Raw genomic sequence first — 23,644 nt, forward strand, 5'->3', positions numbered from 1 at the left:
CTCAGGGCAGCTCCAAACCGTAACTCCAGTTCCAGGGGATCTGACCTGGACACAGTAACATACAGGCACACATATACACAAAATAAAGAAGTCTTTTGCCAGGCCCCTTGGCACATGCCTTTAACCCTTTAGTCCCCACACGGACTCAGGAGGCAGAGACAGGTAGATCTCCGAGTTCCAGCCAGCAAGAGCTACACAGAGAAACCCTGTGGGGAGGGAATCTTTTTTTCACCCTGGAGACAGAAGCGAGATTTCTTAGCCCCCCCCAAAAGGGGGGGTAAGGGGGTTGGGGTTTTGGCTCAGTGGTAGAGCGCTTGCCTAGCAAGCTCAAGGCCCTGGGTTCGGTCCCCAGCTCCGGGGAAAAAAAAAGAAAAAGAAAAAAAAGGGGTGGGGGGGAAGACAGGGTACACAGTAGCCCGACTACACCTTTGATCCTAGCTCTAGGGAGGCAGAGGCAGGGAGATCTCTCTGAGTTCAAGGCTACCCTCATGTACAATGTTCCAGGACACACAGCGCTACATAGAGACCCCATCTCTAAAATAAAACTAAAAAGGTTAAAAAAAAAAAAAGGCATGGGGCTGGGGGCTGGCTGGAAAACTTGCTCAGTGGTTAACAGCGTTGGTTGCTTTGAGCAGCCACAAGGCTTCTTAGTTTCATGAGCACCAGGGACCACAGAGTGCACATTCATGCATAACGTGCACACACATTTTTATCTTCTTTTTTTTTTTTTTCCTGGAGCTGAGGACCGAACCCAGGGCCTTGCGCTTGCTAGGCAAGCGCTCTACCACTGAGCTAAATCCCCAACCCCTCACATTTTTAAAAATCTTTTTGATTTTTAAAGATTTATTTATCTAATGTATGTAAATGTAGCTGTCCGGAAGAGGACATCAAATCCCATTACAGATGGTTGTGAGCTGTGGTTGCTGGGGATTGAACTCAGGACCTTTAGGAAGAGCACTCAGTGCTCTTAAACATTGAGCCATCTCTCTAGCCCTTATAAAAATCTTTTTAAAAGCTAAAGAAGAAGCTGGCAGTGGTGGTGCACACCTTTAATCCCAGCACTAAGGAGGCAGAAGCAGGCAGATCTTTGTGAGTTGGAGGCCAGCCTGGTCTAAAAGAATCTAGAACAACAACAACAACAAAAAAAAAAGAATCTAGAACAGCCAAATGTTACACAGAGAAACCTTGTCTAGAAAAAAGCAAAAACGAATGAATGAAAAGTTAAAGAATTACTGAGTTAGCCTGTGCTACACCATCAACTCACACCTGGCTGCTGTAGCTTTAGTACCTTCCCAGTGTTTGATTACACCAACACTCCTCCCTACCCCTCAGCAGTATAGGGCAATACTGCTACGCAGGGTAGATGGTTAATGAAAACCTTAAATATGCTCTTTAACCTGACCAACGTTTAGGAAATAACAGTTTTCCCCATGCCCCCAAATAATCTTTCTGCTGTCCACTCCTCTGGATGACAATGAGATCTTTTGCAATAGGACAATCTTCTTCTTTTTAAATATTTATTTATTTATTATGGATAGATCATACAGCTTTCTGCCTGCATGTATGCCTGCAGGCCAGAAGAGGACCTGATCTCATTATAGATGGTTGTGAGCCACCATGTGGTTGCTGGGAATTGAACTCAGGGCCTCTGGAAGAGCAGACAGTGCTCTTAACCTCTGAGCCATCTCTCCAGCCCAGGACGATCTTCTTAAGGGTTGGGAATCACTCTTACGACCTGCCTTTAAAAAAAGGGGGGGGGGGAGTTGGGGATTTAGCTCAGTGGTAGAGCGCTTGCCTAGCAAGCACAAGGCCCTGGGTTCGGTCCCCAGCTCTGAAAAAAAGAAAAAAAAAAAAGACCTACTATGAGTCTCATTGGGACACCTAACAATCAAAGAATCAGTAACAGGAAAAGTGCTGAAATCAGGGGGGTTGATTTTGTTTTAAATGTTATCTATATAGCCACGGCTGTCCCAGAATTCCTTTTGTAGACCAGGCTGCCTTTAAACTCATAGAGATCTGCCTGCCTCTACCTACCAATTAAAGGCCTATGCCAACATTCCTGGAAAAGAATGGAATCTCTTCAGTGTTCATCTTTTAGCCAGCCCACCTTTAATCCCAGCACTCTGGAGGCAGAAGTAGGAGGATCTCAGTGAGTTTGAGCCCAGCCTAGTCTGCCTCAAAAAACGTAAAAACAAACACACGGAAAAACACTATAATCTTACTCTCTAAGCTCTGATGGGTGGCACAGGAGCAGTGATGGTCTCGGAGGCTGTTTTCAAGCTGGCTAATGCCTGGTGAAGGAATGGCCTCATCTCTCAGAGAGAGACGCGGCAGCTGTTTCTAACTCTTAAGTCATGACTCTTCCACCTGTCTGGGTAAATTTATCCCTGCAACAAATGCAGGCAACACTTGGAGGACTTGCAGGATGGTACAAAGATCTTTTTTTTTTTTTTTTTTTTTTTTTGGTTCTTTTTTTCGGAGCTGGGGACCGAACCCAGGGCCTTGCGCTTCCTAGGTAAGCGCTCTACCACTGAGCTAAATCCCCAGCCCCTTGGTACAAAGATCTTAATAGGCAAAGCCTTAGGTAAAAGCATGTAGGCAGCTGCAGGATGAACTTTCCTCATGACAAACCTAAGCCCCGAAAGTAGATGTCTCCCGTCCTCTGTACCCTAAAACATAAAACTCAACAACATTCCTCTTCCTGTGGTCCCCTTCGGGCAATTGGTTAGTGTTTTCAGCGGTCTTGCCTAACTAATCTCCCTCCAGGCTTTCACAGACAACCAGAACTCCCTTCTCTAAGTACAACCAACCCATGTCTGTGTCAACTGCACTAGCAAAAAGGATATTTCATGTCTAGCCAGGACTCTTCCCAGCCTCAGTCTCCTGCATGGATGTTGGGATTAAAAAGGTACACCGCCCTGTCAACCAGACAGCCTTTGAGCGATGAAGAGAAGTTACCTCTTGCTACCGTGTTTTGAGCTGTAAGGAATAGGAGGAGTATTTGTTTAGAGCCAGGCAAGATGGCCTAGTGGGCAGAGGTACCACCGCCATGCCTGAAGTCTCAAGGTCAATCCCCAGGCACCAAATGCTGGAGAGAACCAACTCCCGGAGATTGTTCTCTGACCTTCATCCACATGTGGGTTCATGCATACAGCCACACATGCACACACGCACACAGATAAAATAAGTAAATGTAAACCGGGCGTGATGGCGCGCCTTTCATCCCAGCACTCTGGAGGCAGAGGCAGGCAGGTCTCTGGGCAGCCTGCTCTAGGGAGCAAGTTCCAGGGTAGCCAGAGATACACAGAAAAACAGTCTTGAAAAACGAAACGAAACAAAACAAAAAGTAATGTGTTGGAAAAAAAATGTGGTGTTCTCAAAACCTGAGAGAGCCCGTGCCTCGGGTCCTGGGTTCCACTGTGGGAAGAGTGGGCTCCTTGGCGAGCTTGAGTTTCTAAATGACAAACGACAGCTTGAGTACTGGGAAAAGCAGTTTGGCTCTAGGGAACACTGAACAGTTGCTGAGTCAGAAGAGAGAAGTCATGAAGAGCGCAGCAACTGCTTATTTTCATCTTAACTCCTTGGTTGTGGTGTGAAACATGATGGGTTATAGAATGCAGTGGTTTTAAAAGTGAATTATTATTATTATTATTATTTTTTTTTTTTTTGGTGTTGTAAGAACGGGTCTCGCTATGTAGCTTAGGCTATCCTGGAACTCACTATGTGGACCAGGCTGGCCTTGAACTTGAAGATCCTACCTCTGCATCTCCCTCTCCAGCACCATAAAGGCCTGGCTCTATTTTAAGAATCATAAGCAGGGTGTGGTGGCAGAAGCTATGAGGGATATTTTTTTCCTTTTATTTTGTTTTTTGTTTGTTTGCTTTGAGACAGGGTTTCTCTCTGTTGCCGTCGGTAGAGCGGGCTGGCTCGTGCAGTTTTCCAGACCGCTCTGGCACGATTTACTTCTTGATCCACCACTGAGGGTATCTAAATGTGTCACTTGTTAACCTCCCCTCCTCAAACACGTCCCACGCATCCCTGCTAAAGCCAAATTTAGTAACCATCTGTCCGTCCTTTTCTTGGCTGTGTCTTCACCAAAAGCAGAGATCAATGCTTTTAGGTACTGCCCTGCTATTTCCTCTGAAATAAGTCAGTGGCAAAACCCAGCTGTGAAAGCTGCAGGGCAGAGGGCACTGGTGGTACCGTCTGTGTAGCCCCAGAACTTGGGAGGTGGAGGCAGGAGTTAAACACCATCAAAAACAGAGCAAACAACCCTTTCCTTCCCATCTTGTCGCACTTCTATGGATGAATTTGGAATACTGGCTCACTTTATAGTTGATGAAACCAGACAGGTTTCTCTGTGTAGTCCAGGCTATCCGGTACTCATTCTGTAGACCGGGATGGCCTCAAATTCAGATCTGCCTACTACCTCTGCCTTCGAAGTGCTGAGATTAAAAGTATGCACCACCGGGTTGGGGATTTGGCTCAGTGGTAGAGCGCTTGCCTAGCAAGCGCAAGGCCCTGGGTTAGGTCCCCAGCTCCGAAAAAAAGAATAGAAAAAAAAAAAAAAAAGTGTGCACCACCACTGCCTGACAACCTTGGATTTCTGAGTCTCCTGCTTCCCAAGCTGGGACTTATTTATTCATCTATCTGTCTGTCTGTCTCCATCTATCTATCCACCTGTCTATATCTATCTGTCTGTCTGTATCACATCCATACATCCACCTGTCTATATCTATCTGTCTGTCTGTCTTTCTGTATCTTTTGATGTGTATAAGTGTTTTTGTCTGTGCAATGCATGCCTGCCTGGCGCCCAGAGGTCAGAAGAGGGAACTGCTACTCTAAAACGTCCAGGGAGGTCCAGATGGTTGTCGGAGCTGGGAGCATAACCCAGGTTCTCTAAAAGAGCAGTAAGTGAAAATAGGGATGAGAGAGGGCTCAGCCGTCAAGAACACATATTCATGCAGAGGACCTCAGTTCTCCCAGCACCCACATGGCGGCTCCCAATCTTCTGGAACTACAATTCTAGGTGATCCAGGGCTGCTTCTGTCTTCTACAGGCGCCTCTATTCATGTGGTGTGCATACATGTACACATGCACACACTCAAACACATTTTTTTTCTTTTCTTTTTTTCAGAGCTGGGGACCGAACCCAGGGCCTTGCGCTTGCTATGCAAGCGCTCTACCACTGAGCTAAATCCCCAACCCCTCAAACACATTTTTTAAAGATTTATTTTTTTATTTATATGAGTACACACACCGTCACTGTCTTCAGACACACCAGAAGAGGGCATCAGAACCCATTACAGATGGTTGTGAGAATTGAACTCAGAACCTCTGGGAAAGCAGTCAGTGCTCTTAACCGCTGAGCCATCTCCCCAGCCCCTCAAACACATTAAAAAAACAAAAACAAAAAAACAAGTCAAGACCAGATGGCAGTGACCCACACCTTTAATCCCAGCACTGAATTCCAAGCCAGCCTGGTCTACAGAGTGAGTTCCAGGATATCCAGGGCTACCCAGAGAAACCCAGTCCTACAAAAACCAAAGAAGTAAAAATAAATAAAACATTAATCATAAAGACAAACAAAACAAAACAAAAAACAAGCACATAAAAGTTCTTGGACTTTGAAGTTCCATAAAGGCCCCAAGAGCATACTAAATCCTAAAACAATCTTGTACTCACAGGCCACTGCTTACAGGGAAATAACACTCCACATTCCAAACAACAGATTAAATTCCAACCTGTTCCACTGTGTTCTAATTATGTCCCACCCAAGGAGTTCTTAATACCAGTCTCACCATAACACATGCCCTTCCCACACATAGCACACCAACCTTCCGAGCCCCGCCTCAATAGTCAGAAAGCTAAAGTGCCCTATGGATGCCCCTTGGCATCAACCTGCCTATTCCTGTGAAGTCCTCATTTTCCTGGCTAAGCCAGCAGCTAGCAAGCTCCAGTGATCCTACCCAACCCCGTACCCCAATCACACTGCTGGGGTTACAGGCATGTGTGGGACATTCAGCTTGTTATGTGGATCCAGATTCACAGTTTCATGGTCATTCTGCAAGCCATCATACTACAGAGCCACCTTTGAATATGAGCAGGAAGTTTGAGGAGCACATCATTGGAGCTACCCTCACTTCAACCTTGCCAGCTAAAAAGAACAAACTTGACTAGCATTCCCTCTTGCAGCCTATCTCACCAGAGCATATTTCTCATTCTTGTTGGTAGTGCAACTAGAAGTCTGTTGGGGTAAAGCGGCTCACACCTCGCAACCCATGGGAGGCTGAGGCAGTTTCCTGAGATTCAAATAGTTTCTTCAGCTGGAAAACTCTTTAAACTAGAGCAACTCAAAATGGTTTCAGGAAGTTCCTGAAACTGACCAGATTCACCAGGCCCCTCCCCCTACCAAAGTAAGCAACAAAAGCTGAGAGTCTCTCTAAGGCTAGCTACCTGAAACAGAAAAGAGCCCAGCTAAGTTGTAAGAGGTGTAGATCAACTGAAGTTCCTGGAAAGGCTATTCTGAAACAGCAAGCTGTACTCTATGTTGCTCCACTATCCCAGGTTTGTGAGCTGTGATGGATTTTGGTGATGCAACTGTCTTTAACTCATTTCTACTTCTGTAAGTAACCTCTCATTCATATTCCTGTAAACTCACTCCATAAAACTCAACTTGGCACACCACACTGGATTTTGGTGACTTCCATACTTGGTCTATTGTGGGTCTCCCCAGAAGTTTTGTCACACATCAGGCAGTCTTAGTTCAAGGGCAGCTGCTCTACACAGTATTATCCAGGCCATCCAGGCCTCCTAAGAAATATACATGAACAGCAGATAGAAAGGCTAGGAATGTAGATTAGTTGATAGTTACACTGGCATTTATTAAGTATTGGATTCAATACCCAGGCTGCTTTAGACCAGTACCACGGTCTACAGTATAGTTTAATCCATGATGCTCTATAGGAAGACAACAAAAGGTTCATTTGTGGTCATCATTGGCTACATAGTAAATTACACAAAGGCCAGCCTGGAATACAGGAGACTGTTTGAGATGAGACAGGATTTTACTGTATCTCAGGTTGCCCGGTACAGCATCAACCAGGATGCTCTAAATTCTTGGGTCTAAATCTCCATTGTTTAGTCAACACAGAGGCTCAAACCTAGGCAGGCCCTCCTGTTCTAAGTATTCTACTACAGACCTAATTCTCACCTCAAATTTAAAATTACACCAGTGATCATTTTTAGAGGGTGGTAAGATTATCACCATATAGCCCAGGCCCGATCCTGACTGAACTCAAACATCATTTCAAACATGAGCCAAGGCCAACTCTACGCCCTCCCGCCCACTCCCTACCCCCATAGGGTGTATGGTATGATCCTGGCAGTCCTAAAATTTGCATCCTATGTAGATCAGATCCACCTGCTTTGAGTGCTAGGACTGCAGGTGCATTCAACTATGTCTGGCCACTTTCTCATGAAAATAATGGACCAGTGAGATGGCTTAGCAGGTAAGGACACTTGCTGCAAAGGCCTTGAGTTTGATTCCAGGAACCTACACAGGAAAGAAAACGAACTCAAAACTAACTCTGGCCAGTTGCCCTGACAGGTACACTGCAGCACACGCACAATAAATGTATACACACAATAAAATGTATTTAATTAAAAACCAGACCGGGTGTGGTGATACCTTTTTTTTTTTTTTTGTCTGAAGGGGACTGGCAGAATTACTATATGCAGTTACTCTGCTAATGAACCTTCAACTATTAGTATAGCACATAAGAATTAACACTGCTCACACAGTCAAAGGAAAGCAGGTCAATGAAATGTGCAGTGTGATACATAACTTTAATCTCAGCATTTAAGAGACAGGAGTTCTGGGGCTGGGGATTTAGCTCAGTGGTAGAGCACTTACCTAGGAAGCGAAAGGCCCTGGGTTTGGTCCTCAGCTCTGGGAAGAAAAAAAAAAGGGGGGGGCTGGAGAGATGGCTCAGAGGTTAAGAGCGCTGACTGCTTTTCCAGAGGTCCTGAGTTCAAATCCCAGCAACCACATGGTGGCTCACAACCATCTGGAATGAAATATGATGCCCTCTTCTGGTGTGTCTGAGAACAGCTACAGTGTACTCTCATAAAATCTTAAAAAAAAAAAAAATCTTAATTTTTTCTTCAGATCTAAGTCCCTGTCTTGTGCACTGATTTTTTTTGTGTACAATGCTTGTTTGGCCTTCAGAGGCCAGAGAAGGGTGTCAGTCTAATTTGCCAAACCAGAATTAGTTGTGAGTACCCAATGCATGCTGGGAACCAAACCCGTCCAAGGCCTCCCCTATCCTTTATCTTTTTTTTTTAAATTTATTTTATGTATATGTGTACACTGTAGCTGTCTTCAGGCACACCAGAAGAGGGCATCAGATCCCATTACAGATGGTTGTGAGCCACCATGTGGTTGCTGGGATTTGAACTTGGGACCTCTGGAAGAGCATCAGTGCTCTTACCCACTGAGCCATCTCTCCAGCCCCCCATCCTTTATCTTAATGGGCTAACAGCTCAATGCGTTGCCCTAGTCTTTTGGAAACACACCATGTAGACCAGGTTCCATGCCTGCCTCTGCTTCAAGTGCTGGGACTAAAGGCATGTGACCCCCAGCCCCAACTTTGCTTTAGTTTTTCTCAGACAGCGTCTCTTTAGCTATGGCTGTTGTGGAACTATGTTGAGGCTACATAGACCAGGTTAGCCTCAAATTCAGAAGATCCACTTTGCCTTTACCTCCCAGTGCTAGGATTAATGGTGTGAGCCAATATACCTGGACTTAAAACATTTCCATTTAATATTCTTCAGAATAAAGAGAACAGCTCATTTTAAACAAGAAGTTTATTTAAACAACAAGACGCTTGACTTGAAGGGAAAACTATCTAGGATCATTTTGTTCAAGAGTAATTTATCCCTACTTAAAGACAGATTGCCCTACATGTAACAGCTACGTACAAAAAAGTTATAAAATTGTCCTTGGTTTTACAATGATAAATGAAAAACATTAAAATTCTCCAATCGAACAAGGTATGCGAGGATTTTGTGTTGTTGGATTCTTTTGTTAAAACAATGAGAGCAAAATAACTTACTGGATAGAGAGATAGGAGCTGACTGAGCATGCCACTAGTGGAGAAGGGGGATATTGTCACAGAACCAGAACTGTCCCCAGACTGTCTCCATCTGATGTAACCAAAACAGAACATCGGCCATTTAGTTTAAAAAAGGAAAAGAAAAAAAGAGCAATATGCTTGTGCACACACACCAGTTACTTATGTACAATAAAGAAATGAGGACAGGGAAATGAAAGAGGAGAGAAACTATACTGCAGTAGTCAGGATGTGGCGGGACCAAATTGCGGCTTTCTAATTGAGAATGTATTCTTGGTCTATAACAAAATTCTGGAGTAAAGTAGCAGGTTCCCTTTTCAGTAGACGCCTCCTGTCTGCTGCTGGAACACATCAATCGTATCTTCATCCTCCATTTCCAACTAGCACAGAAAAGAAGACAAATTTAAGACCATTAAGGACAAATTATAAATGTCTAGTTTTCATATTAAGTTTACAGAAAGCACATGTCCCACACCACCCAGGCTTCACTGTTATTATAGACATCAGTCTTATCTGCCTCAAACCCCAGCACTATGGAGGTCAAGAAAGGGAAATGACTGCAGTGACAGCCACAGGCTGGTCTCAAAGGCTTACAAACCAACCTTCAGTGTGCCAAGTACTGCAACTGAAACAGTTCTGACCAGGCCAGTCATCATCATGACTGCGCATGGCCACACACACACTTGTACTATCAGCACTCCAGGGGACTGAGACTCTAGACTCTAACACCAGCCTAGAATACAACATATGTGATACCCAGTCTTCAAAATAATCTTTTTTAAAGATTAATAAGTTAAATGTCATAAACACATACAATATTCTCAGGAAATAACATATATGTTAAATACCCTCAAAAGAAAGTATTAGACCAAAATCAAAATTTTGAAATTATGCAGTAGCCAAGCATAGTGGCTCATCTCTGTGATTGAGACTAGCCTGGTCAACATTCCAAGCTAGCCAGGAATACAGTGAGACCATCTCAAAGAGCAAACGCCCCAAACTACACACTAATAAATTGTATTCTTGCATCTGTATGTGTCTTGGAACTCACTTTAGAGACCAGGCTGGTCTCAAACTCACACGATCCAGCTGCCTCTGCATCCAGAGTAAGGCCTTAACACACTGGCAACGCTGTAGAAAGTGAATTGTCTTACGGCAAGCCAGGTGGCTCAGTGGGCAGCAGTGCTTGCCCTGCAAGTCCAACTACCCTATCCTGACTATGAGTTTAACTTTCCAGAACAGTGTAAAGAGAATCGAAGCCTGAAATTATCCTGACTTTCTCCCCACAACCCCCTGCCACACACATGCTTAAAAAAACAACAACAACAACAAAAAAAAACACCTTAAGATCATCCTCAACAAGACATGTCTGTACCAGTCTGGGCCACATGAGCTACTCTAGGGGGGTGTTTTGGGGGAGGGTACATGGAAAATGTTATGTCCTAAAACTTATAAAAGAAATAAAAACCACATCCTTTGGACACGTAAAAAAAGGGTACTTAGGCACTATATTTAATAGTCTATAAGAAACTTCATTATCTCCACGATACTTGGCTAAACATTAAAAAAAAAAAAAAACAAAAACCAAACCAAACCAAACCAAACCAAACAGCAGCTGCTAAGATACTGACTGACCACAGCTGTGGCTGTACCAGTGGAGCCATGTTGTGTACCTGTAACCTGAGTACCCAGAAGGCTGGAGGAGGAGGGCAGGTTTAGACTGGACTACGTAATGAGAGGCAGACAAGCTATACAACAAGTAGACCCTATCTCAAAATGATGGGCTGGTAAGATGGTTGAGTGAGTAGAGGTGCTTGTTAAATCTGAGAACCCGAGTTAAATAAGCCCCAAAACTCATTCTGGGAACACAAATGCTCAGTAGACCAGGCTGGCTTTGAACTTAGAGCTCCTCTGCCCCAGCCTGGGATTGAAAGCATGGACCACCACTACAGGGCTACAAGTTTTTTGGTTCTTTGTTTATTTTTTTTTTTAAGATTTACTCATTTATTATATGTAAGTACACTGTAACTGTCTTCAGACACACCAGAAGAGGGCATCGAATCTCTTTACAGATGGTTGTGAGCCACCATGTGGTTGCTGGGAATTGAACTCAGGACCTCTGGAGAGTAGTCAGTGCTCTTAACCGCTGAGCCATCTCTCCAGCCCCTGTTTGTTTACTTTTTTGAAACAGGGTTTCTCTGTGTAGCTCTGGCTTTCCTTGAATTCAGGTTGACCTGCCTTTGCCTCACAAGTGCTGGGATTAAAGGTGTGAACCACCACTGCCCTGCAAAAGCTTTGCATTCTGGGAACACACACAAAAAATGTAAAAGAAGTTTCTAAAGTCTTACGATGATGACAGCAGAAGAAAACAATCCTACCTTGAATTTCAAATTCAACTTGAAAATTTCACAATGTTCCAGGGTAATAGATGAGTTTTGCCTTCATTTACAAGCAAACAGTATCTCCTTACAGTTAAAACACATTAACTGGAGACCGGCACTGGTGAGAGCTGCTTCAGCATTCTCCTGACTACAACTTGGATATGTCAGGTCTTGGATGTCTACCTGTAAAACCACACCTCAACAACTAACATATATAGCCCTCTCCACTATTTTCATTTAAAAAAAAGCTTTGTGTGTCTAATTTGGGGAGGGGGTATTTGAAACAGGACTTCTGTGTGGCTCTGGCCATTCTGGAACTCCCTATGTTTATCAGATTTGCCTATCTCCACTGCTAAAGTGCTAGGACAGGTGTATACCACCATGGCCAGCTAAGAATCAACCTTTTGTCAGCATGCAGGTATACACATCACTACTCAAGAACAGATGCATGTGAGCCATCCTGTGGGTGCTGAGAAAGAAACCTGGGTCCTCTTGAACAACAGCCATGGCCCTTAACTGCTATGATTCACTCAGGCTCTGGCCATTCTGGAACTCCCTATGTTTATCAGATTTGCCTATCTCCACTGCTAAAGTGCTAGGACAGGTGTATACCACCATGGCCAGCTAAGAATCAACCTTTTGTCAGCATGCAGGTATACACATCACTACTCAAGTACAGATGCATGTGAGCCATCCTGTGGGTGCTGAGAAAGAAACCTGGGTCCTCTTGAACAACAGCCATGGCCCTTAACTGCTATGATTCACTCACCTTTTTAAAAAGTTATTTACGTGTGAGTGTTCTATGTATGGTGCATGCCAGAAGAGGGAAATCAGATCCCGTTACAGATGGCTGTGAGCCATCCTGTGATTGATGGGAATGGAACCAGGGACCTCTGGAAGAGCAGTTAGTACCAACACTCCATCTTTAATTTATCAATGATTTATTTTTATTTTATGTGCAATGGTTTTAGTTTATTTATTTTTGCACGTGTTGGATTCCCTCTAACTAGAGTTAAAGAGTTGTAAGCTGCCATTTGGGTGCTGGGAATTGAACCCAGGTTCTCTGGAAGAGCAAACACTGTGCTTAACCTCTGAGCCATCTTTCTGAAACCCCCTTCCTTTTAAAAAAAGAATGCATGAGTTTTGCCTATGTGTGTATATGCACTACAGGTGAACCTGGTGTCCGCTGTAGACAGAGGAGAGCATTAGATTACACATAACTGGAAATACAAAAGATTGTGAGCCTGTAGGTGCTAGAAAGCAATCCCCGGTCTCCTGTGCAAAATTAGCAAGTGCTCTTAACTGCTGGGCCACAGCTTTAGCCGGCTCCCCTCTAGTTGGGGTGTGTGTGTGTGTGTGTGTGTGTGTGTGTGTGTGTGTGTGTGTATGTGTGTGTGTGTGCGCGCGCGTGCATGCGTGTGTGTGAGAAGCAGGGCTATGTCTAGCTTTGGCTATTCCAGAAAACATTCTGTAGAGCAGTTCACCACTGTACCCAGCTCCCCTCCAACTTTTTTAAAAAAGATTTATTTATTTTCTTATGTGTATGCATACACTGTAGCTGTCCTCATCAGATCCCATTACAGATGGTTGTGAGCCACCACGTGGTTGCTGGGAATTGAATTCAGGTTCTCTGGAAGAGCAGTCAGTGCTCTTAACCAGTGAGCCATCTCTCCAGCCCCCTTCCCTCCAACTTTTAATTGGAGAATTAAAGATGGAATTCAAATCAAGCACTGGATCACACTTTGTGATCCTTGGAGATCTGCTCAGTGTCCTTCAATACCAGCTTAGGAGATGCCATAGATTTGTCTCAAAAGAAAGGTGAAGGGGCTGGGGATTTAGCTCAGTGGTAGAGCGCTTACCTAGGAAGCGCAAGGCCCTGGGTTCGGTCCCCAGCTCCGAAAAAAACAAAAAAACAAAAGAAAGATGAAGCTTGGTTATATGCCCGCTCCTGTAAATTCCAGGAGGGCAAGGCACCACCTTTACAGAACCCCAAAAACCAAACAAAAAAATTAAAAGTGAAAAGCCCCAAAAGATCAACGTTTCTTTCTTTTTTTTTTCTTTTTTCTTTTGGAGCTGAGGACCAAACCCAGGGCCTTATCAAGCACTCTATCACTGAGCTAAATCCCTAACCCCAAGATCAAAGCTTCTATTCTCACAAGAATTTTGGTGAGGTAAGGCTGAGTAGTGGTGATGCACGACTTTAGTTCAAACATTCACAAGGCAGAGGCAGGCATTCAAGCTAGGTACAGGGCAGCCAAGCCTATACAATGAAAACATACTCTAAGAGAAAAAAAATTTTTCCAGTGAACCATAGTCCCCCCCCTGCACCCCAGCTGTAAAGGGAAGCTTTAGAGGAGGATACAATGCTTTAGATAGACAACCATATACTGTACAATTACGAGGGGCAGGGAACCCACAATGCTATCAAAAATTAGGGGAGATTAGAGCATCACCTTTAATAATTAAGTTCATGTTTTTAGAGCGTCACCTTTATATAGTCAAACCCAGCTAACAAGAGCAAGAGAGTGGACAGATTGAGCCAAGAATAGATGATAATTGAACTGGAGAGGTAGCTTAGTGATTAAGAGCTTGCTGCTCTTGCAGAGGACCCAAAGCTCATTTCTCTGCATCCAGGACAGGCAGTTCACGACAGGCAACTCCAGCCCGGGGTATCTGACACCTTCTGGCCTCCAGGGGCATCTGCACTCATGTGTACCTGCTACCTTCCCCATACATATACTTTAGAAAAAATAAAAACTGGACTGGAGAGATGGCTCAGCAGTTAGGAGCACCAACTGCTCTTGCAGACGTCCTGAGTTCAATTCCCAGCAACCACATGGTGAATCACAACCACCTATTATGGGATCTGATGCCCTCTTATGGCATGTCTCAAGACAGCGACAGTGTATTCACATACATAAAATGGGCCTGTAGGGGGTTGGGGATTTAGCTCAGTGGTAGAGCGCTTGCCTAGGAAGCGCAAGGCCCTGGGTTCGGTCCCCAGCTCCGAAAAAAAGAACCAAAAAAAAAAAAAAAAAAAAAAAATGGGCCTGTAGGCTTGTTATCTCTGCTTTCAGAAAGGACAAGCAGGACAATCAGTAGTCCCAATCCTGTCCTAACCTATACAAGTTCCAGGCCAGCTTGGGATACAAGACAATCAAATTAAACTTTGCATAAACAAAAGGAAAAGCAGACACTGTAGGAAGAATGAACAAAACAAGTATGCATGAAAATGCCAATGACCGGCTGCAGAGATGGCTCAGAGGTTAAGCTGCTCTTGCAAAGGGCAAAGGTTCAAGTCCCAACACCAATATGGCAGGGTACAAATCCATAACTCTATTCTGGGATTCAATGCCCCCTTTTCTCAATTTCTCGGACACTAAGCACATACATGGTACATACATGTGCATGTATGCAAAATACACAACACATAAAAATGTGAGTTAAGTTCTTTTAAAAAGGGAACACATAAAATTAATCAGTTCTTTAAAAGGAGTAGGAAGGGGTCAGGGATTTAGCTCAGTGGTAGAGCGCTTGCCTAGCAAGTGCAAGGCCCTGGGTTCGGTCCCCAGCTCCGGAAAAAAAAAAAAAAAAAAAAAAGATAAAAGGAGTGGGAAAAAATACCACAATGAAACCCATCATTTGGTACAATTATTAAAAGAAAAAAGGCACAATATTCCAGGACTGAAATTCATAGACAAAGCTGCTTTAAAAATAATCCCAGCACTTGGGAGACAGATATGTAGAGGCAGGAAGATCTGTTAGTTCTAGGCTAGCCTACTCTACAGAGTTCCAGGTCAGCCAAGGTTACACAGAAGAATCCTGTCTGGATAAACAAAATAAAAAGAGAACACCAAGGCTGGACAGACTAGTGGGTAACATCAAGTATGAGGATCTGAACTTGGATTCCCGAGACAGTGAGTGGAGCCAACTTCAGGATCAGCAACAGGTCTCAAAGCGTAAAGCTTACAGCAGTAGAGCAGGACACCTGATGTCCTTCTCACCAGCCTCTGTACATGCCCACGCATGGAAATTTGCAAACACACATAAAACATAATTCTCCTAAAAGTAGAGTTTTACCTGTGCAGGTGTGTCTGTTTCGTTGATTGGTTGCCCATCAAACCGGAATCTGATCTGCCTCATTGACAAACCCTAACAAGAGATTAAAAGCGAATAGCATAAAATCACTCAAAATTCATTCTTTTTATATCCATAAAATTTCACCAATAAGCTAACATGTCCTATGCAGATAAACATTTTGTTTCTTATTGACCCTATTCCAAAACCAAGATGGCACACACGCGCACTCAGAATATCGAATGAGACTAGCGTAGGATACAGATCCACCTGAAAATGACAAACACAAAACACACCAAACACAATGCGGGAATTACGGCATTTCATTTTTTAAACTAAATTTTCAAGATGTGGGCATTCACTTTTACATCACCTCCTAGTGTTTGTCATAAGCCAAGTAGTCAATGGCTTCTGGCCATTATCATCAACACAGATGGGAGCACAGGTCAGCATTTGCTGACAGATCTAATAACACCAAGGATCCCACCGTTTTGGCCTCAACAGTACAGAATGGGGATTTCAGAAAGATTTCTAGAGGTAAAAATCAAGTCTGGACGGCAGTATGGCTCAGTAGGTAAAGGGCTTGCCATGCAAGCTGGCAACCCATGTTCAATAGCTGAGACCCACATGAACATGGATGGAATAAACTGACTCCCCCAAGTAATGATGTGGCCTACAGTCCCAGCACCGGGGACACAGAGGCAGGATCATCTCCTAGCCTGGTCTAATAGATACAGAGGAACACAGCAATCACGAGCATTGGAAATCAAGGCAAAAACCAAGACGGTTTAACTGTAAAGCTTTGGTTGGCCTGGTGATGAAGATTAATCTGGCCTGCAACTCATCTGGGTGTTCTGGGTTTTTGGTGGTAAGGACGGAAGCTGAGGCTTTATCTTTAACACCACAAATTAGACTTTTAATAGCATGAACCTTCTTCAGGTTTTAGAGGCAGGGTCTTAGGCAGCCCCCAAACCCACTCTACAGTAGTAGAGAATGACACTTTACTTCCTAATCCAGTCTGCACCTCTCTAGTGCTAGATCAAATTTGTTCAGTGCTGCAGATGAAACCCAGGGCTTTGTGCATTATTAGGCAACTATCAACAGAGTCCAGGACCACCACTCATTAAAATTTTTTTTTTAAATTTTGTATGCATTGTGTTTTACCTGCATATATGCCTGTATGGTGGTTTTGGATCTGTTACTGGAGCTACAGAAAGTTGTGAGCTGCCATAAGGTGTTGAGAACTAAACCCAGGTGCTCTGGAAGAACCACCAGTGCTCTTATGCACTGAGCCAGCATCTCTCCCTTCCTCCCTTTCTTTTTTGGTTTTTCAAAAAACAAGGTTTCTCTGTGTAGCCCTGGCTGTCCTGGACTTGCTCTACGTGACACATGTAACTCCCTCTTAATTGAAATTAAAAAGTGATAGCTCAGCATGCAAGAGGCTTTAGGTTAAATACCCAGTCCTACCAACAGTAAAATAAAAATCTAGGTATAGAAAGACTAAGGTTCTCACCCCACCCCCACCCAGACCCTTTCTTTTGTTCCTTGAGACAAGGTTTCTCTCCTCTGTGTAGCCCTGGATGTCCCAGAAGTAAAGAGCAGGTTAACCTTGAACTCTTCTGCCTCCCGACTGTTGGGATTGGAGCTGTGTGCCACAGCCACTTAGCACAGACGACTTTTAAGACTATTCTAGGGGCTGGGGATTTAGCTCAGTGGTAGAGCGCTTACCTAGGAAGCGCAAGGCCCTGGGTTTGGTCCCCAGCTCCGAAAAAAAGAACAAAAAAAAAAAAAAAAAAAAAAAAAAAAGACTATTCTACCACCTCAGCCCCAAGTGCTGGGGTTTCAGTATTGAGCCAGCACACCGTTTCTTCGGCCCTCCCCCCTTTAGATTATATTAAAGCCAGGTTTTTTGGGAAGCCGCTCTCTGGCAAGTTTACTGGCCCCAAAGATTGAGGTCAGGGGAGTCGCCATGGGGAGGTGGGGCGAGGGGAGGAGAGAGAGAGAGAGGAGAAAGAGAATGAAAGAGGTCTGCTTCCCTTTTTATCAGACAAATCCTTGCTGCTATATAGCCGGACTAGCCTTGATTCCCTGTACTCTTCCCTCCTCAGCTTTGCTGAATGTTGAACTATGGGTTGTGTTAACGTACCTTGCGTTACTTTTCTAATAACTAATATTTAAAGTTTTTAAAAATCTTAAAACATAACCGTTTAAACGACCAAACTTGTGCTGCAGACTAATTCACTGTGTAGGAATCCTGTCTTAAATTGTGGTACGTATGTCCATAATCCTAGGCACAGCACTTTCAGCAATTCAACGTTACATACTGTGGAGCTATGCAGCCTACTCTAAACAAGTGAAAACATAAGAAACCTATGAGTGATAAGTGTTCAAGGAAGACGACACAAAATAAACCTCATTTCTAACCCCCTCTCTTACCAGGAACTGAACTCTGGGCCTTCCCATGGTGGGCAAATGGTCTACCACTGCACTATGTCTATTCCCCACATTAATCCCTCAATTTACTAAGTGTCTGTGTGGAAGCATGCTGAGTGCTGGGAAGCAGACCATTATTAGACTACTTGTCTAGCATGTTAAGACTCTACTCTTGTTCTGTGTGAGGGTACGTATGTGCCACAATGTAGGAGCAGAGGCAGTTCCCAGGACAACTTCAACTCAGTGGTCCCTCCTCCTCCTGTGGGTTTCAGAAACTAGATACAATCAGGCCTGCAGAGCCACCTCAAAAGGCCCCTTCCCCAAATTTCTTTGTTGACTAATTCGTTAGGAAGATTTCAACAAAAGTTAGGAGTGTAAAATGTGCAATGAGCCAGTGTGGTGGCACACACCTTTGGTCCCAGCACTCAGGAGGCAGAGACAAATACATCTCTGAGTTTCGGGCTAGACATGAATAAAATGAATGCTAACACAGGAACTGTAGGGGGCATAAAACAGAAAATATGATGGCATACACCTGTAATCTACAAAGGGAGGCTGACCCTAACACTGGAGTACAGACTTCAAGGCCAATCTGACCACAAATAAGGCCGTCTTGAAAATCAGAATGAATTCCACAATTTTCACATCTTAGTTAACGAAAAAAAATCCTACTTCTGCTATTACCGCAGCTAATGAACTAATGTGGGAAACAGAGCTGCCATCTTTAAAGTTCCCCTTGCCATATTAACTTATCATTCCAAAGGAAGCTCTAGTAAGTCTTGCACCGACTTTCCATATTTGTCCAAATCAAGAGAATGAGTCCGGCCTGCTATCCCAGTGATGAGTAGGAAAAGGCTGGAGGACTGCCTGGGTTTGAGGCCAGTCTCCTCTACATAGATAGCATCCTCCAGGCAGCCAGTGCTCCACAGGAGACAGCTGCAGAGGGAAACAACTAAAACCCAACACCCAAGTCACAAAGAGAATTTTCTATTTCCTCTTGATACCTGTAAGAGTTTTCCTTGTAATATAAAAGGAAAAGTGTTCATGCCTTACTCAAAAATGATCAAAATTTCCTAACCTCTCGGGTTGGGTAGGCAACTTCCTCAGGATACACAAATCTGGCTCGGCACACGCCATGAGCTCTCCAATTATTGAGGAAAAAAATTTTTGAAGGCTAGAATCAACATGCTTCAGAAAAACTGCAACACCCAAACTGAAACTGGCTAAAATTCTCATTCTCATTCTCTCTCTCTCTCTCTCTCTCTCTCTCTCTCTCTCTCTCTGAGACAGGATGTGTTTTTATGTGTAGCCCAGGCTGCCCTAGAACTAGCTCTGTAAACTAGGCTGGCCTGGAACTCTGAGATCTACCTGCCTCTGCCTCCAGTGCTAGGAATAAAGATGTGTACACCCAGAGTTTTGACAGAATGCAATGTCTAAATACACCTTTTCCCTCATGAAAGCATAGTTGTATCTCCTTGGGAACTTACAGTTATGATCTATTAAGTGTTACTGGTTTACCACAAGAATCGTAATACTAAACCTACCTGGAAAGTGTACAATAGAATCACATGCACCTTAACCAAAAGTCATGCATTGCTGTGCTGGTCTATTCCCATTCCTAATTCGGTTGTGTGAATGGATTAGGTGGAGTACACTTATAGATTCCTCACCTGCCGTTCACAATAGGCTTTCATTAGTTTACTAAGTGGTGTATGCCTCTTAATCTTAAACTGCACCACAGAACCATCCTGTCCCGCCACCTTCAAATTAATATGATCGTTGTTCTCAGTCTTGACTCCTTCCTGTTGAAAGAAAAATAAGAGTGTAATTTGGAAAATGTGAAACACAAACACCTTAGAAGCAGAAGCAGCAGCAGGCCCAAAGGCGTCAGAATCAACAGGTTTCTCTCATTCTCTCAAACAGCATACAGCTGTTTCCAGCCGCTGATCTGAAAGATGTGAAACCCTGCAGAAAGTGTTACAAGGTTGTTACACAAACACTGGCACTAGCGATGGCAACAACGCACTACAACCTCGTTCCATTAACTGTAATGCTTTTGAGGCTAAATTTTCTAAAATGGCATTATTTCCTGTCACGGCCAAAATCTGTTGCTTCCCATCAACATCGGTCTCCTTTCTCTTCAAAGCGTTATAAATACAACTACTGGGGGCAGAGAGGGGCAGACCATACCTTGGATTTCAAAATTCACTCCTACCTTCTTGATAAAGTTAGCAAACTCTGCTTAATGACCATATGAAACGAACGTATCTTTTAAAAAACAAAACGAACGCTCTCAACTGAGGGACATCCCGATTCTCCCTTTTTACATCGGCAGATTAACGTTCGACTGTATTAACTGCTTCATTTTTAGTTCAGAGCTTATTTTCGCCCTCTCCTTTGCTGTCACGGAGAAATACAGTCTTCGTGCAAATCTTCCCGTACGCTGCGACCCAAACCGCAGTTCAGCAAAATCAAATGTTTATGTCCAAGGATTCTTCATCCCCTGTCCCCCTCGAAATAAGAGTCGGGGCCAGAGGGTGCCCGGAGACTGATGCTCATCCCCTCTTCCGCAGCCAACTGTTCCCGTGCCTCCGAGGGCGCGATTTCAAGTTGAGCCCGTGTCTCTGCTCGCACCTCAAGCCTCCAACCACAACAAGCCACATGGTTCCCGCCAGGGTGCGGGTTTCTGGGCGCCCGGCGGAGCGGCGCTGCCCCTCCCCCGCGGGCCCCTTGGGCCTCGAGCGGGACCGACTCCGGAATCTCCCATTCGGGATTGCCCGAGCACACACCATTGATCCGGCGTGGCCCCCGCCCCGAGAGGGAAACCCCGGGCCGCACGACTCCCGCCGCCGCCGCCGCCGACCCGGGCCCCGCGCGCCCAACGCTCTTCTCACACGCGCCGGGCGCCGCGGAGGAACCAGCGCGGGGCCGCCGGGCCTGCGGGCTCCCGCGATGCGCCGCCCGCCTCGCGCCGCGCGCGCTCCGCGGGCCTGGGGGCGGGGGAGGGCGGCGGGCCTCCTCGGGCGCGGGCGGGAGGAAGAGAGCGAGAGGGGAAAATGGCGCGGAGCGCCGGGCCTGAGCCGCGGCTGGCCCCGTGGGGGGCCCCGGGCAGGCAGGGAAGCCCGCGGCGGGCTTCGGCCGGACCCTGGGCCGCGCCACCCACCGGTCCGCACGGCGAGGCGCACACAGCCGCCCGGAGCTCACCTTGGGTTTCTCGTCGGCCATGGCGAGCGCCGGAGTCTCCTCAGCTGCCGCTTCACAAAAGAGGCACCAGGTCCGCACTGAAGGAGCACACAAGCAGCACCAGGAGCGGCAGAAGAAGGAGGCGGCAGCGGTGGACGAGGCAGAGGGCGCGCGCACGTCGTGCGCTCCCTCCCCCCGCCCTGCGTGCGCGAGCACGAGTGGCCGGGGCTTCTCATTGGCTGCCGCTTCGCGGGAGCGCGCAACGCTTACATAACCACCCCTCCTACCCCCCCACGGCCCGCGCCTCCGCCGCCTGGGCCAGGCGCCCGCCAGGTCGGCGGGAAGAGGCGCGGACACGCGCACCAATCCCGCCGCGGGGGCGCGCCTGGCTCTGGGCGGGGCTGTATTGTCCTCCTTCTGTAGTGGAGCATAATCAAAATGGCTTCCTGCTGGTCCTCGGCGAGGACAGGAAGGCTTGTGGCCTTAGATGTGAGTTGAGCCTAGGTCGAGAAAGGCCAGCTCCACGTGGAAGGGGGCACCTACATCAAAAAAGCAGCATCAGCCTCTGAGGAAAAAAACTCTTGTTCAGTAGGACAAATGCAACCCCCTACATATCAAACTTCCCAGTCCCTACGCCCTTCCCCATCCCACCCGGTAGCCTCAAATGTCTTCCAACCTGTTGGTAACCCTACTCTGGCTGAGGAAAAATGTTGTTCTATCCACTCAAGGAATTCCTCGCTTGTGGCCTATCTCCCAACTTCAAAGAGAGCAACAGTGCATCAGGGGAAAGGACCCAACATGAAGCTCACGGGCCAATCAATCGTCCCTTTTATCCAGTACAAAATGAGAGTAGGATCCTTCCATTCGAAGAAAATCCTGCCCTCTGTGCTGTGGACCCCATCCTGTGCCTCTCACTTGGTTTTTTATTTCCTGTACCCCTGTATTTTCTTCTACTTCTGGGTTACCACAGAGAGGGAAATATCACTATTACATTACCACCATAATGTTCCTTCTCGGCCAAACAGCTTGAAAAAAAATGCCCATGCCAGCTGCCTCCACCCCCTCAACTCCCACTCACTCCTCAATCCACTGCAATCTGTTGCTGTCCTCATAGCGCCACCAAAACTCTCCACAAGGTCACCTTTGCTGAATCCAGTAATGTGTTCCGTTTCTCACCCCTATTGAACTCCCTTTGACTTTGCAGAAAACAGGGTTTGTTTGTTTTTTCCTGTCACCTGAGGCCTGTAGCACGTTGTAATCTTTTTCTTTATTAAACTTTCTTTGTTTCTTGGTGTTGTAGTACAGACTTTTAAAAATTACTATATTTCCTCTGCAGGGATGTATCAATCCCTTCCAATATCATCTATTTTCTAAACTCATATTTTCTAACTTAAAAAAAAAAATCCTTCTTCCATGTCTGTGGTAGCATAGGTGTTCAATCCCCACACTAGGGAGGCAGAAGCAGGTGGGTCTCTGAGCTCAAGGCCAGCCTGGTTTACAGATTGAATCCCAGGAAAACCAGGGCTACACAAAGAAACCCTGTCACCCTGTCTTGAAAAACAAAAATTAAAAAAAAAAAAAACAAAACAAAACAAATTCTTTCTTTTGGGCGGGGTCTAGTGGCACAAGTTGTTTTAATCCCTACACTAGGGAGGCAAGATAAGCAGATCTGCGTGCATTCCGATAGGCAGGCAGCCAAGGCTACACAGTGAGACCCTGTCTTAAAAAAAAAAAAAAAAAAAGTTTCAACATAGGTAGGGCCAGTGCGGTGGAAGGGTGCCCAAGTGGAGATCAGGGGAAAACTTGGTTTTTTCTTTTTTTTTTTTTTTTTTTTTTTTTTTTTCGGAGCTGGGGATCGAACCCAGGGCCTTGCGCTTGCTAGGCAAGCGCTCTACCACTGAGCTAAATCCCCAACTCCTCAGGGGAGAACTTGTAGAAATTGGTTTTCTCCTTCCATCTTGTTGGTTCCAAGGGCTGACGTCAGCTCAAGAGACTTTGTGGCAAGCCCCTCTACTCAAGGCACCATCTCAGCAGCCCCAAGGCTCTGCCGTCTAAACAGCTCTATTCCTGAAATATCTCAAACTTAGCAGATCCTAATTAATTCTAATGCTTCATTTTGCCGGGCAGTGGCGCCTCACACACCATTAATCCCAGCACTCAGGAGGCAGTGACAGGTGAGTCTCTGAGTTCAAAGACAGCCAGGACTACACAGAGAAAGCCTGTCCTGGATTTGGTTTAATGCATGCATCATGGGTCCCCAAAGGCGCACGGGAATCCAGCACGTGAGATGCCAAGCTGGTTCTGATTGGTGAATAAAGTTACGGGCAGCCAATGGCTGGGGAGAGAGGCGGAGGTGGGACTTTAGGATTCCGTTACAAGAATAAGGGGAAGGACAAAGTGACAGAATCGCCATGGGGCCCCAGGGGATAACCCCCC

At 45.5% G+C, this 23,644-nt stretch overlaps 1 protein-coding gene and 1 non-coding gene across 2 annotated transcripts; both read right to left on the reverse strand.

Moving 5' to 3' along the window:
- Positions 1-7,702: 7,702 nt before the first annotated feature.
- On the reverse strand, positions 7,703-7,834 carry LOC120093044 (small nucleolar RNA SNORA19). The gene has a single exon (XR_005490896.1). It is a non-coding gene; the product is annotated as a small nucleolar RNA SNORA19 (small nucleolar RNA).
- A 1,016-nt stretch (positions 7,835-8,850) lies between these two features.
- Sumo2 (small ubiquitin-like modifier 2) lies at positions 8,851-21,410 on the reverse strand. Its single transcript, NM_133594.2, has 4 exons — positions 21,230-21,410; positions 19,696-19,827; positions 15,596-15,667; positions 8,851-9,514 (listed from the first exon to the last, which is right to left on the reverse strand). The coding sequence occupies exons 1-4, from the start codon at positions 21,248-21,250 to the stop codon at positions 9,452-9,454; spliced, it is 288 nt and encodes a 95-aa protein (NP_598278.1). The 5' UTR covers positions 21,251-21,410; the 3' UTR covers positions 8,851-9,451.
- Between the last annotated feature and the right edge of the window lie 2,234 nt (positions 21,411-23,644).

The sequence above is a fragment of the Rattus norvegicus genome, chromosome 10, assembly GCF_036323735.1.
Source record: "Rattus norvegicus strain BN/NHsdMcwi chromosome 10, GRCr8, whole genome shotgun sequence".
Taxonomy (NCBI): Eukaryota; Metazoa; Chordata; class Mammalia; order Rodentia; family Muridae; genus Rattus; species Rattus norvegicus.

Excerpts from the sequence above, each read along its gene's own strand:
- Sumo2 (NM_133594.2), bottom strand. The coding sequence starts at position 21,250 with ATGGCCGACGAGAAACCCAAG. Across the intron at positions 19,828-21,229 it reads TGGCCGACGAGAAACCCAAG|GAAGGAGTCAAGACTGAGAA; the intron begins GTGAGCTCCGGG and ends TTCTTTCAACAG. Across the intron at positions 9,515-15,595 it reads AAACAGACACACCTGCACAG|TTGGAAATGGAGGATGAAGA; the intron begins GTAAAACTCTAC and ends TTTCTGTGCTAG.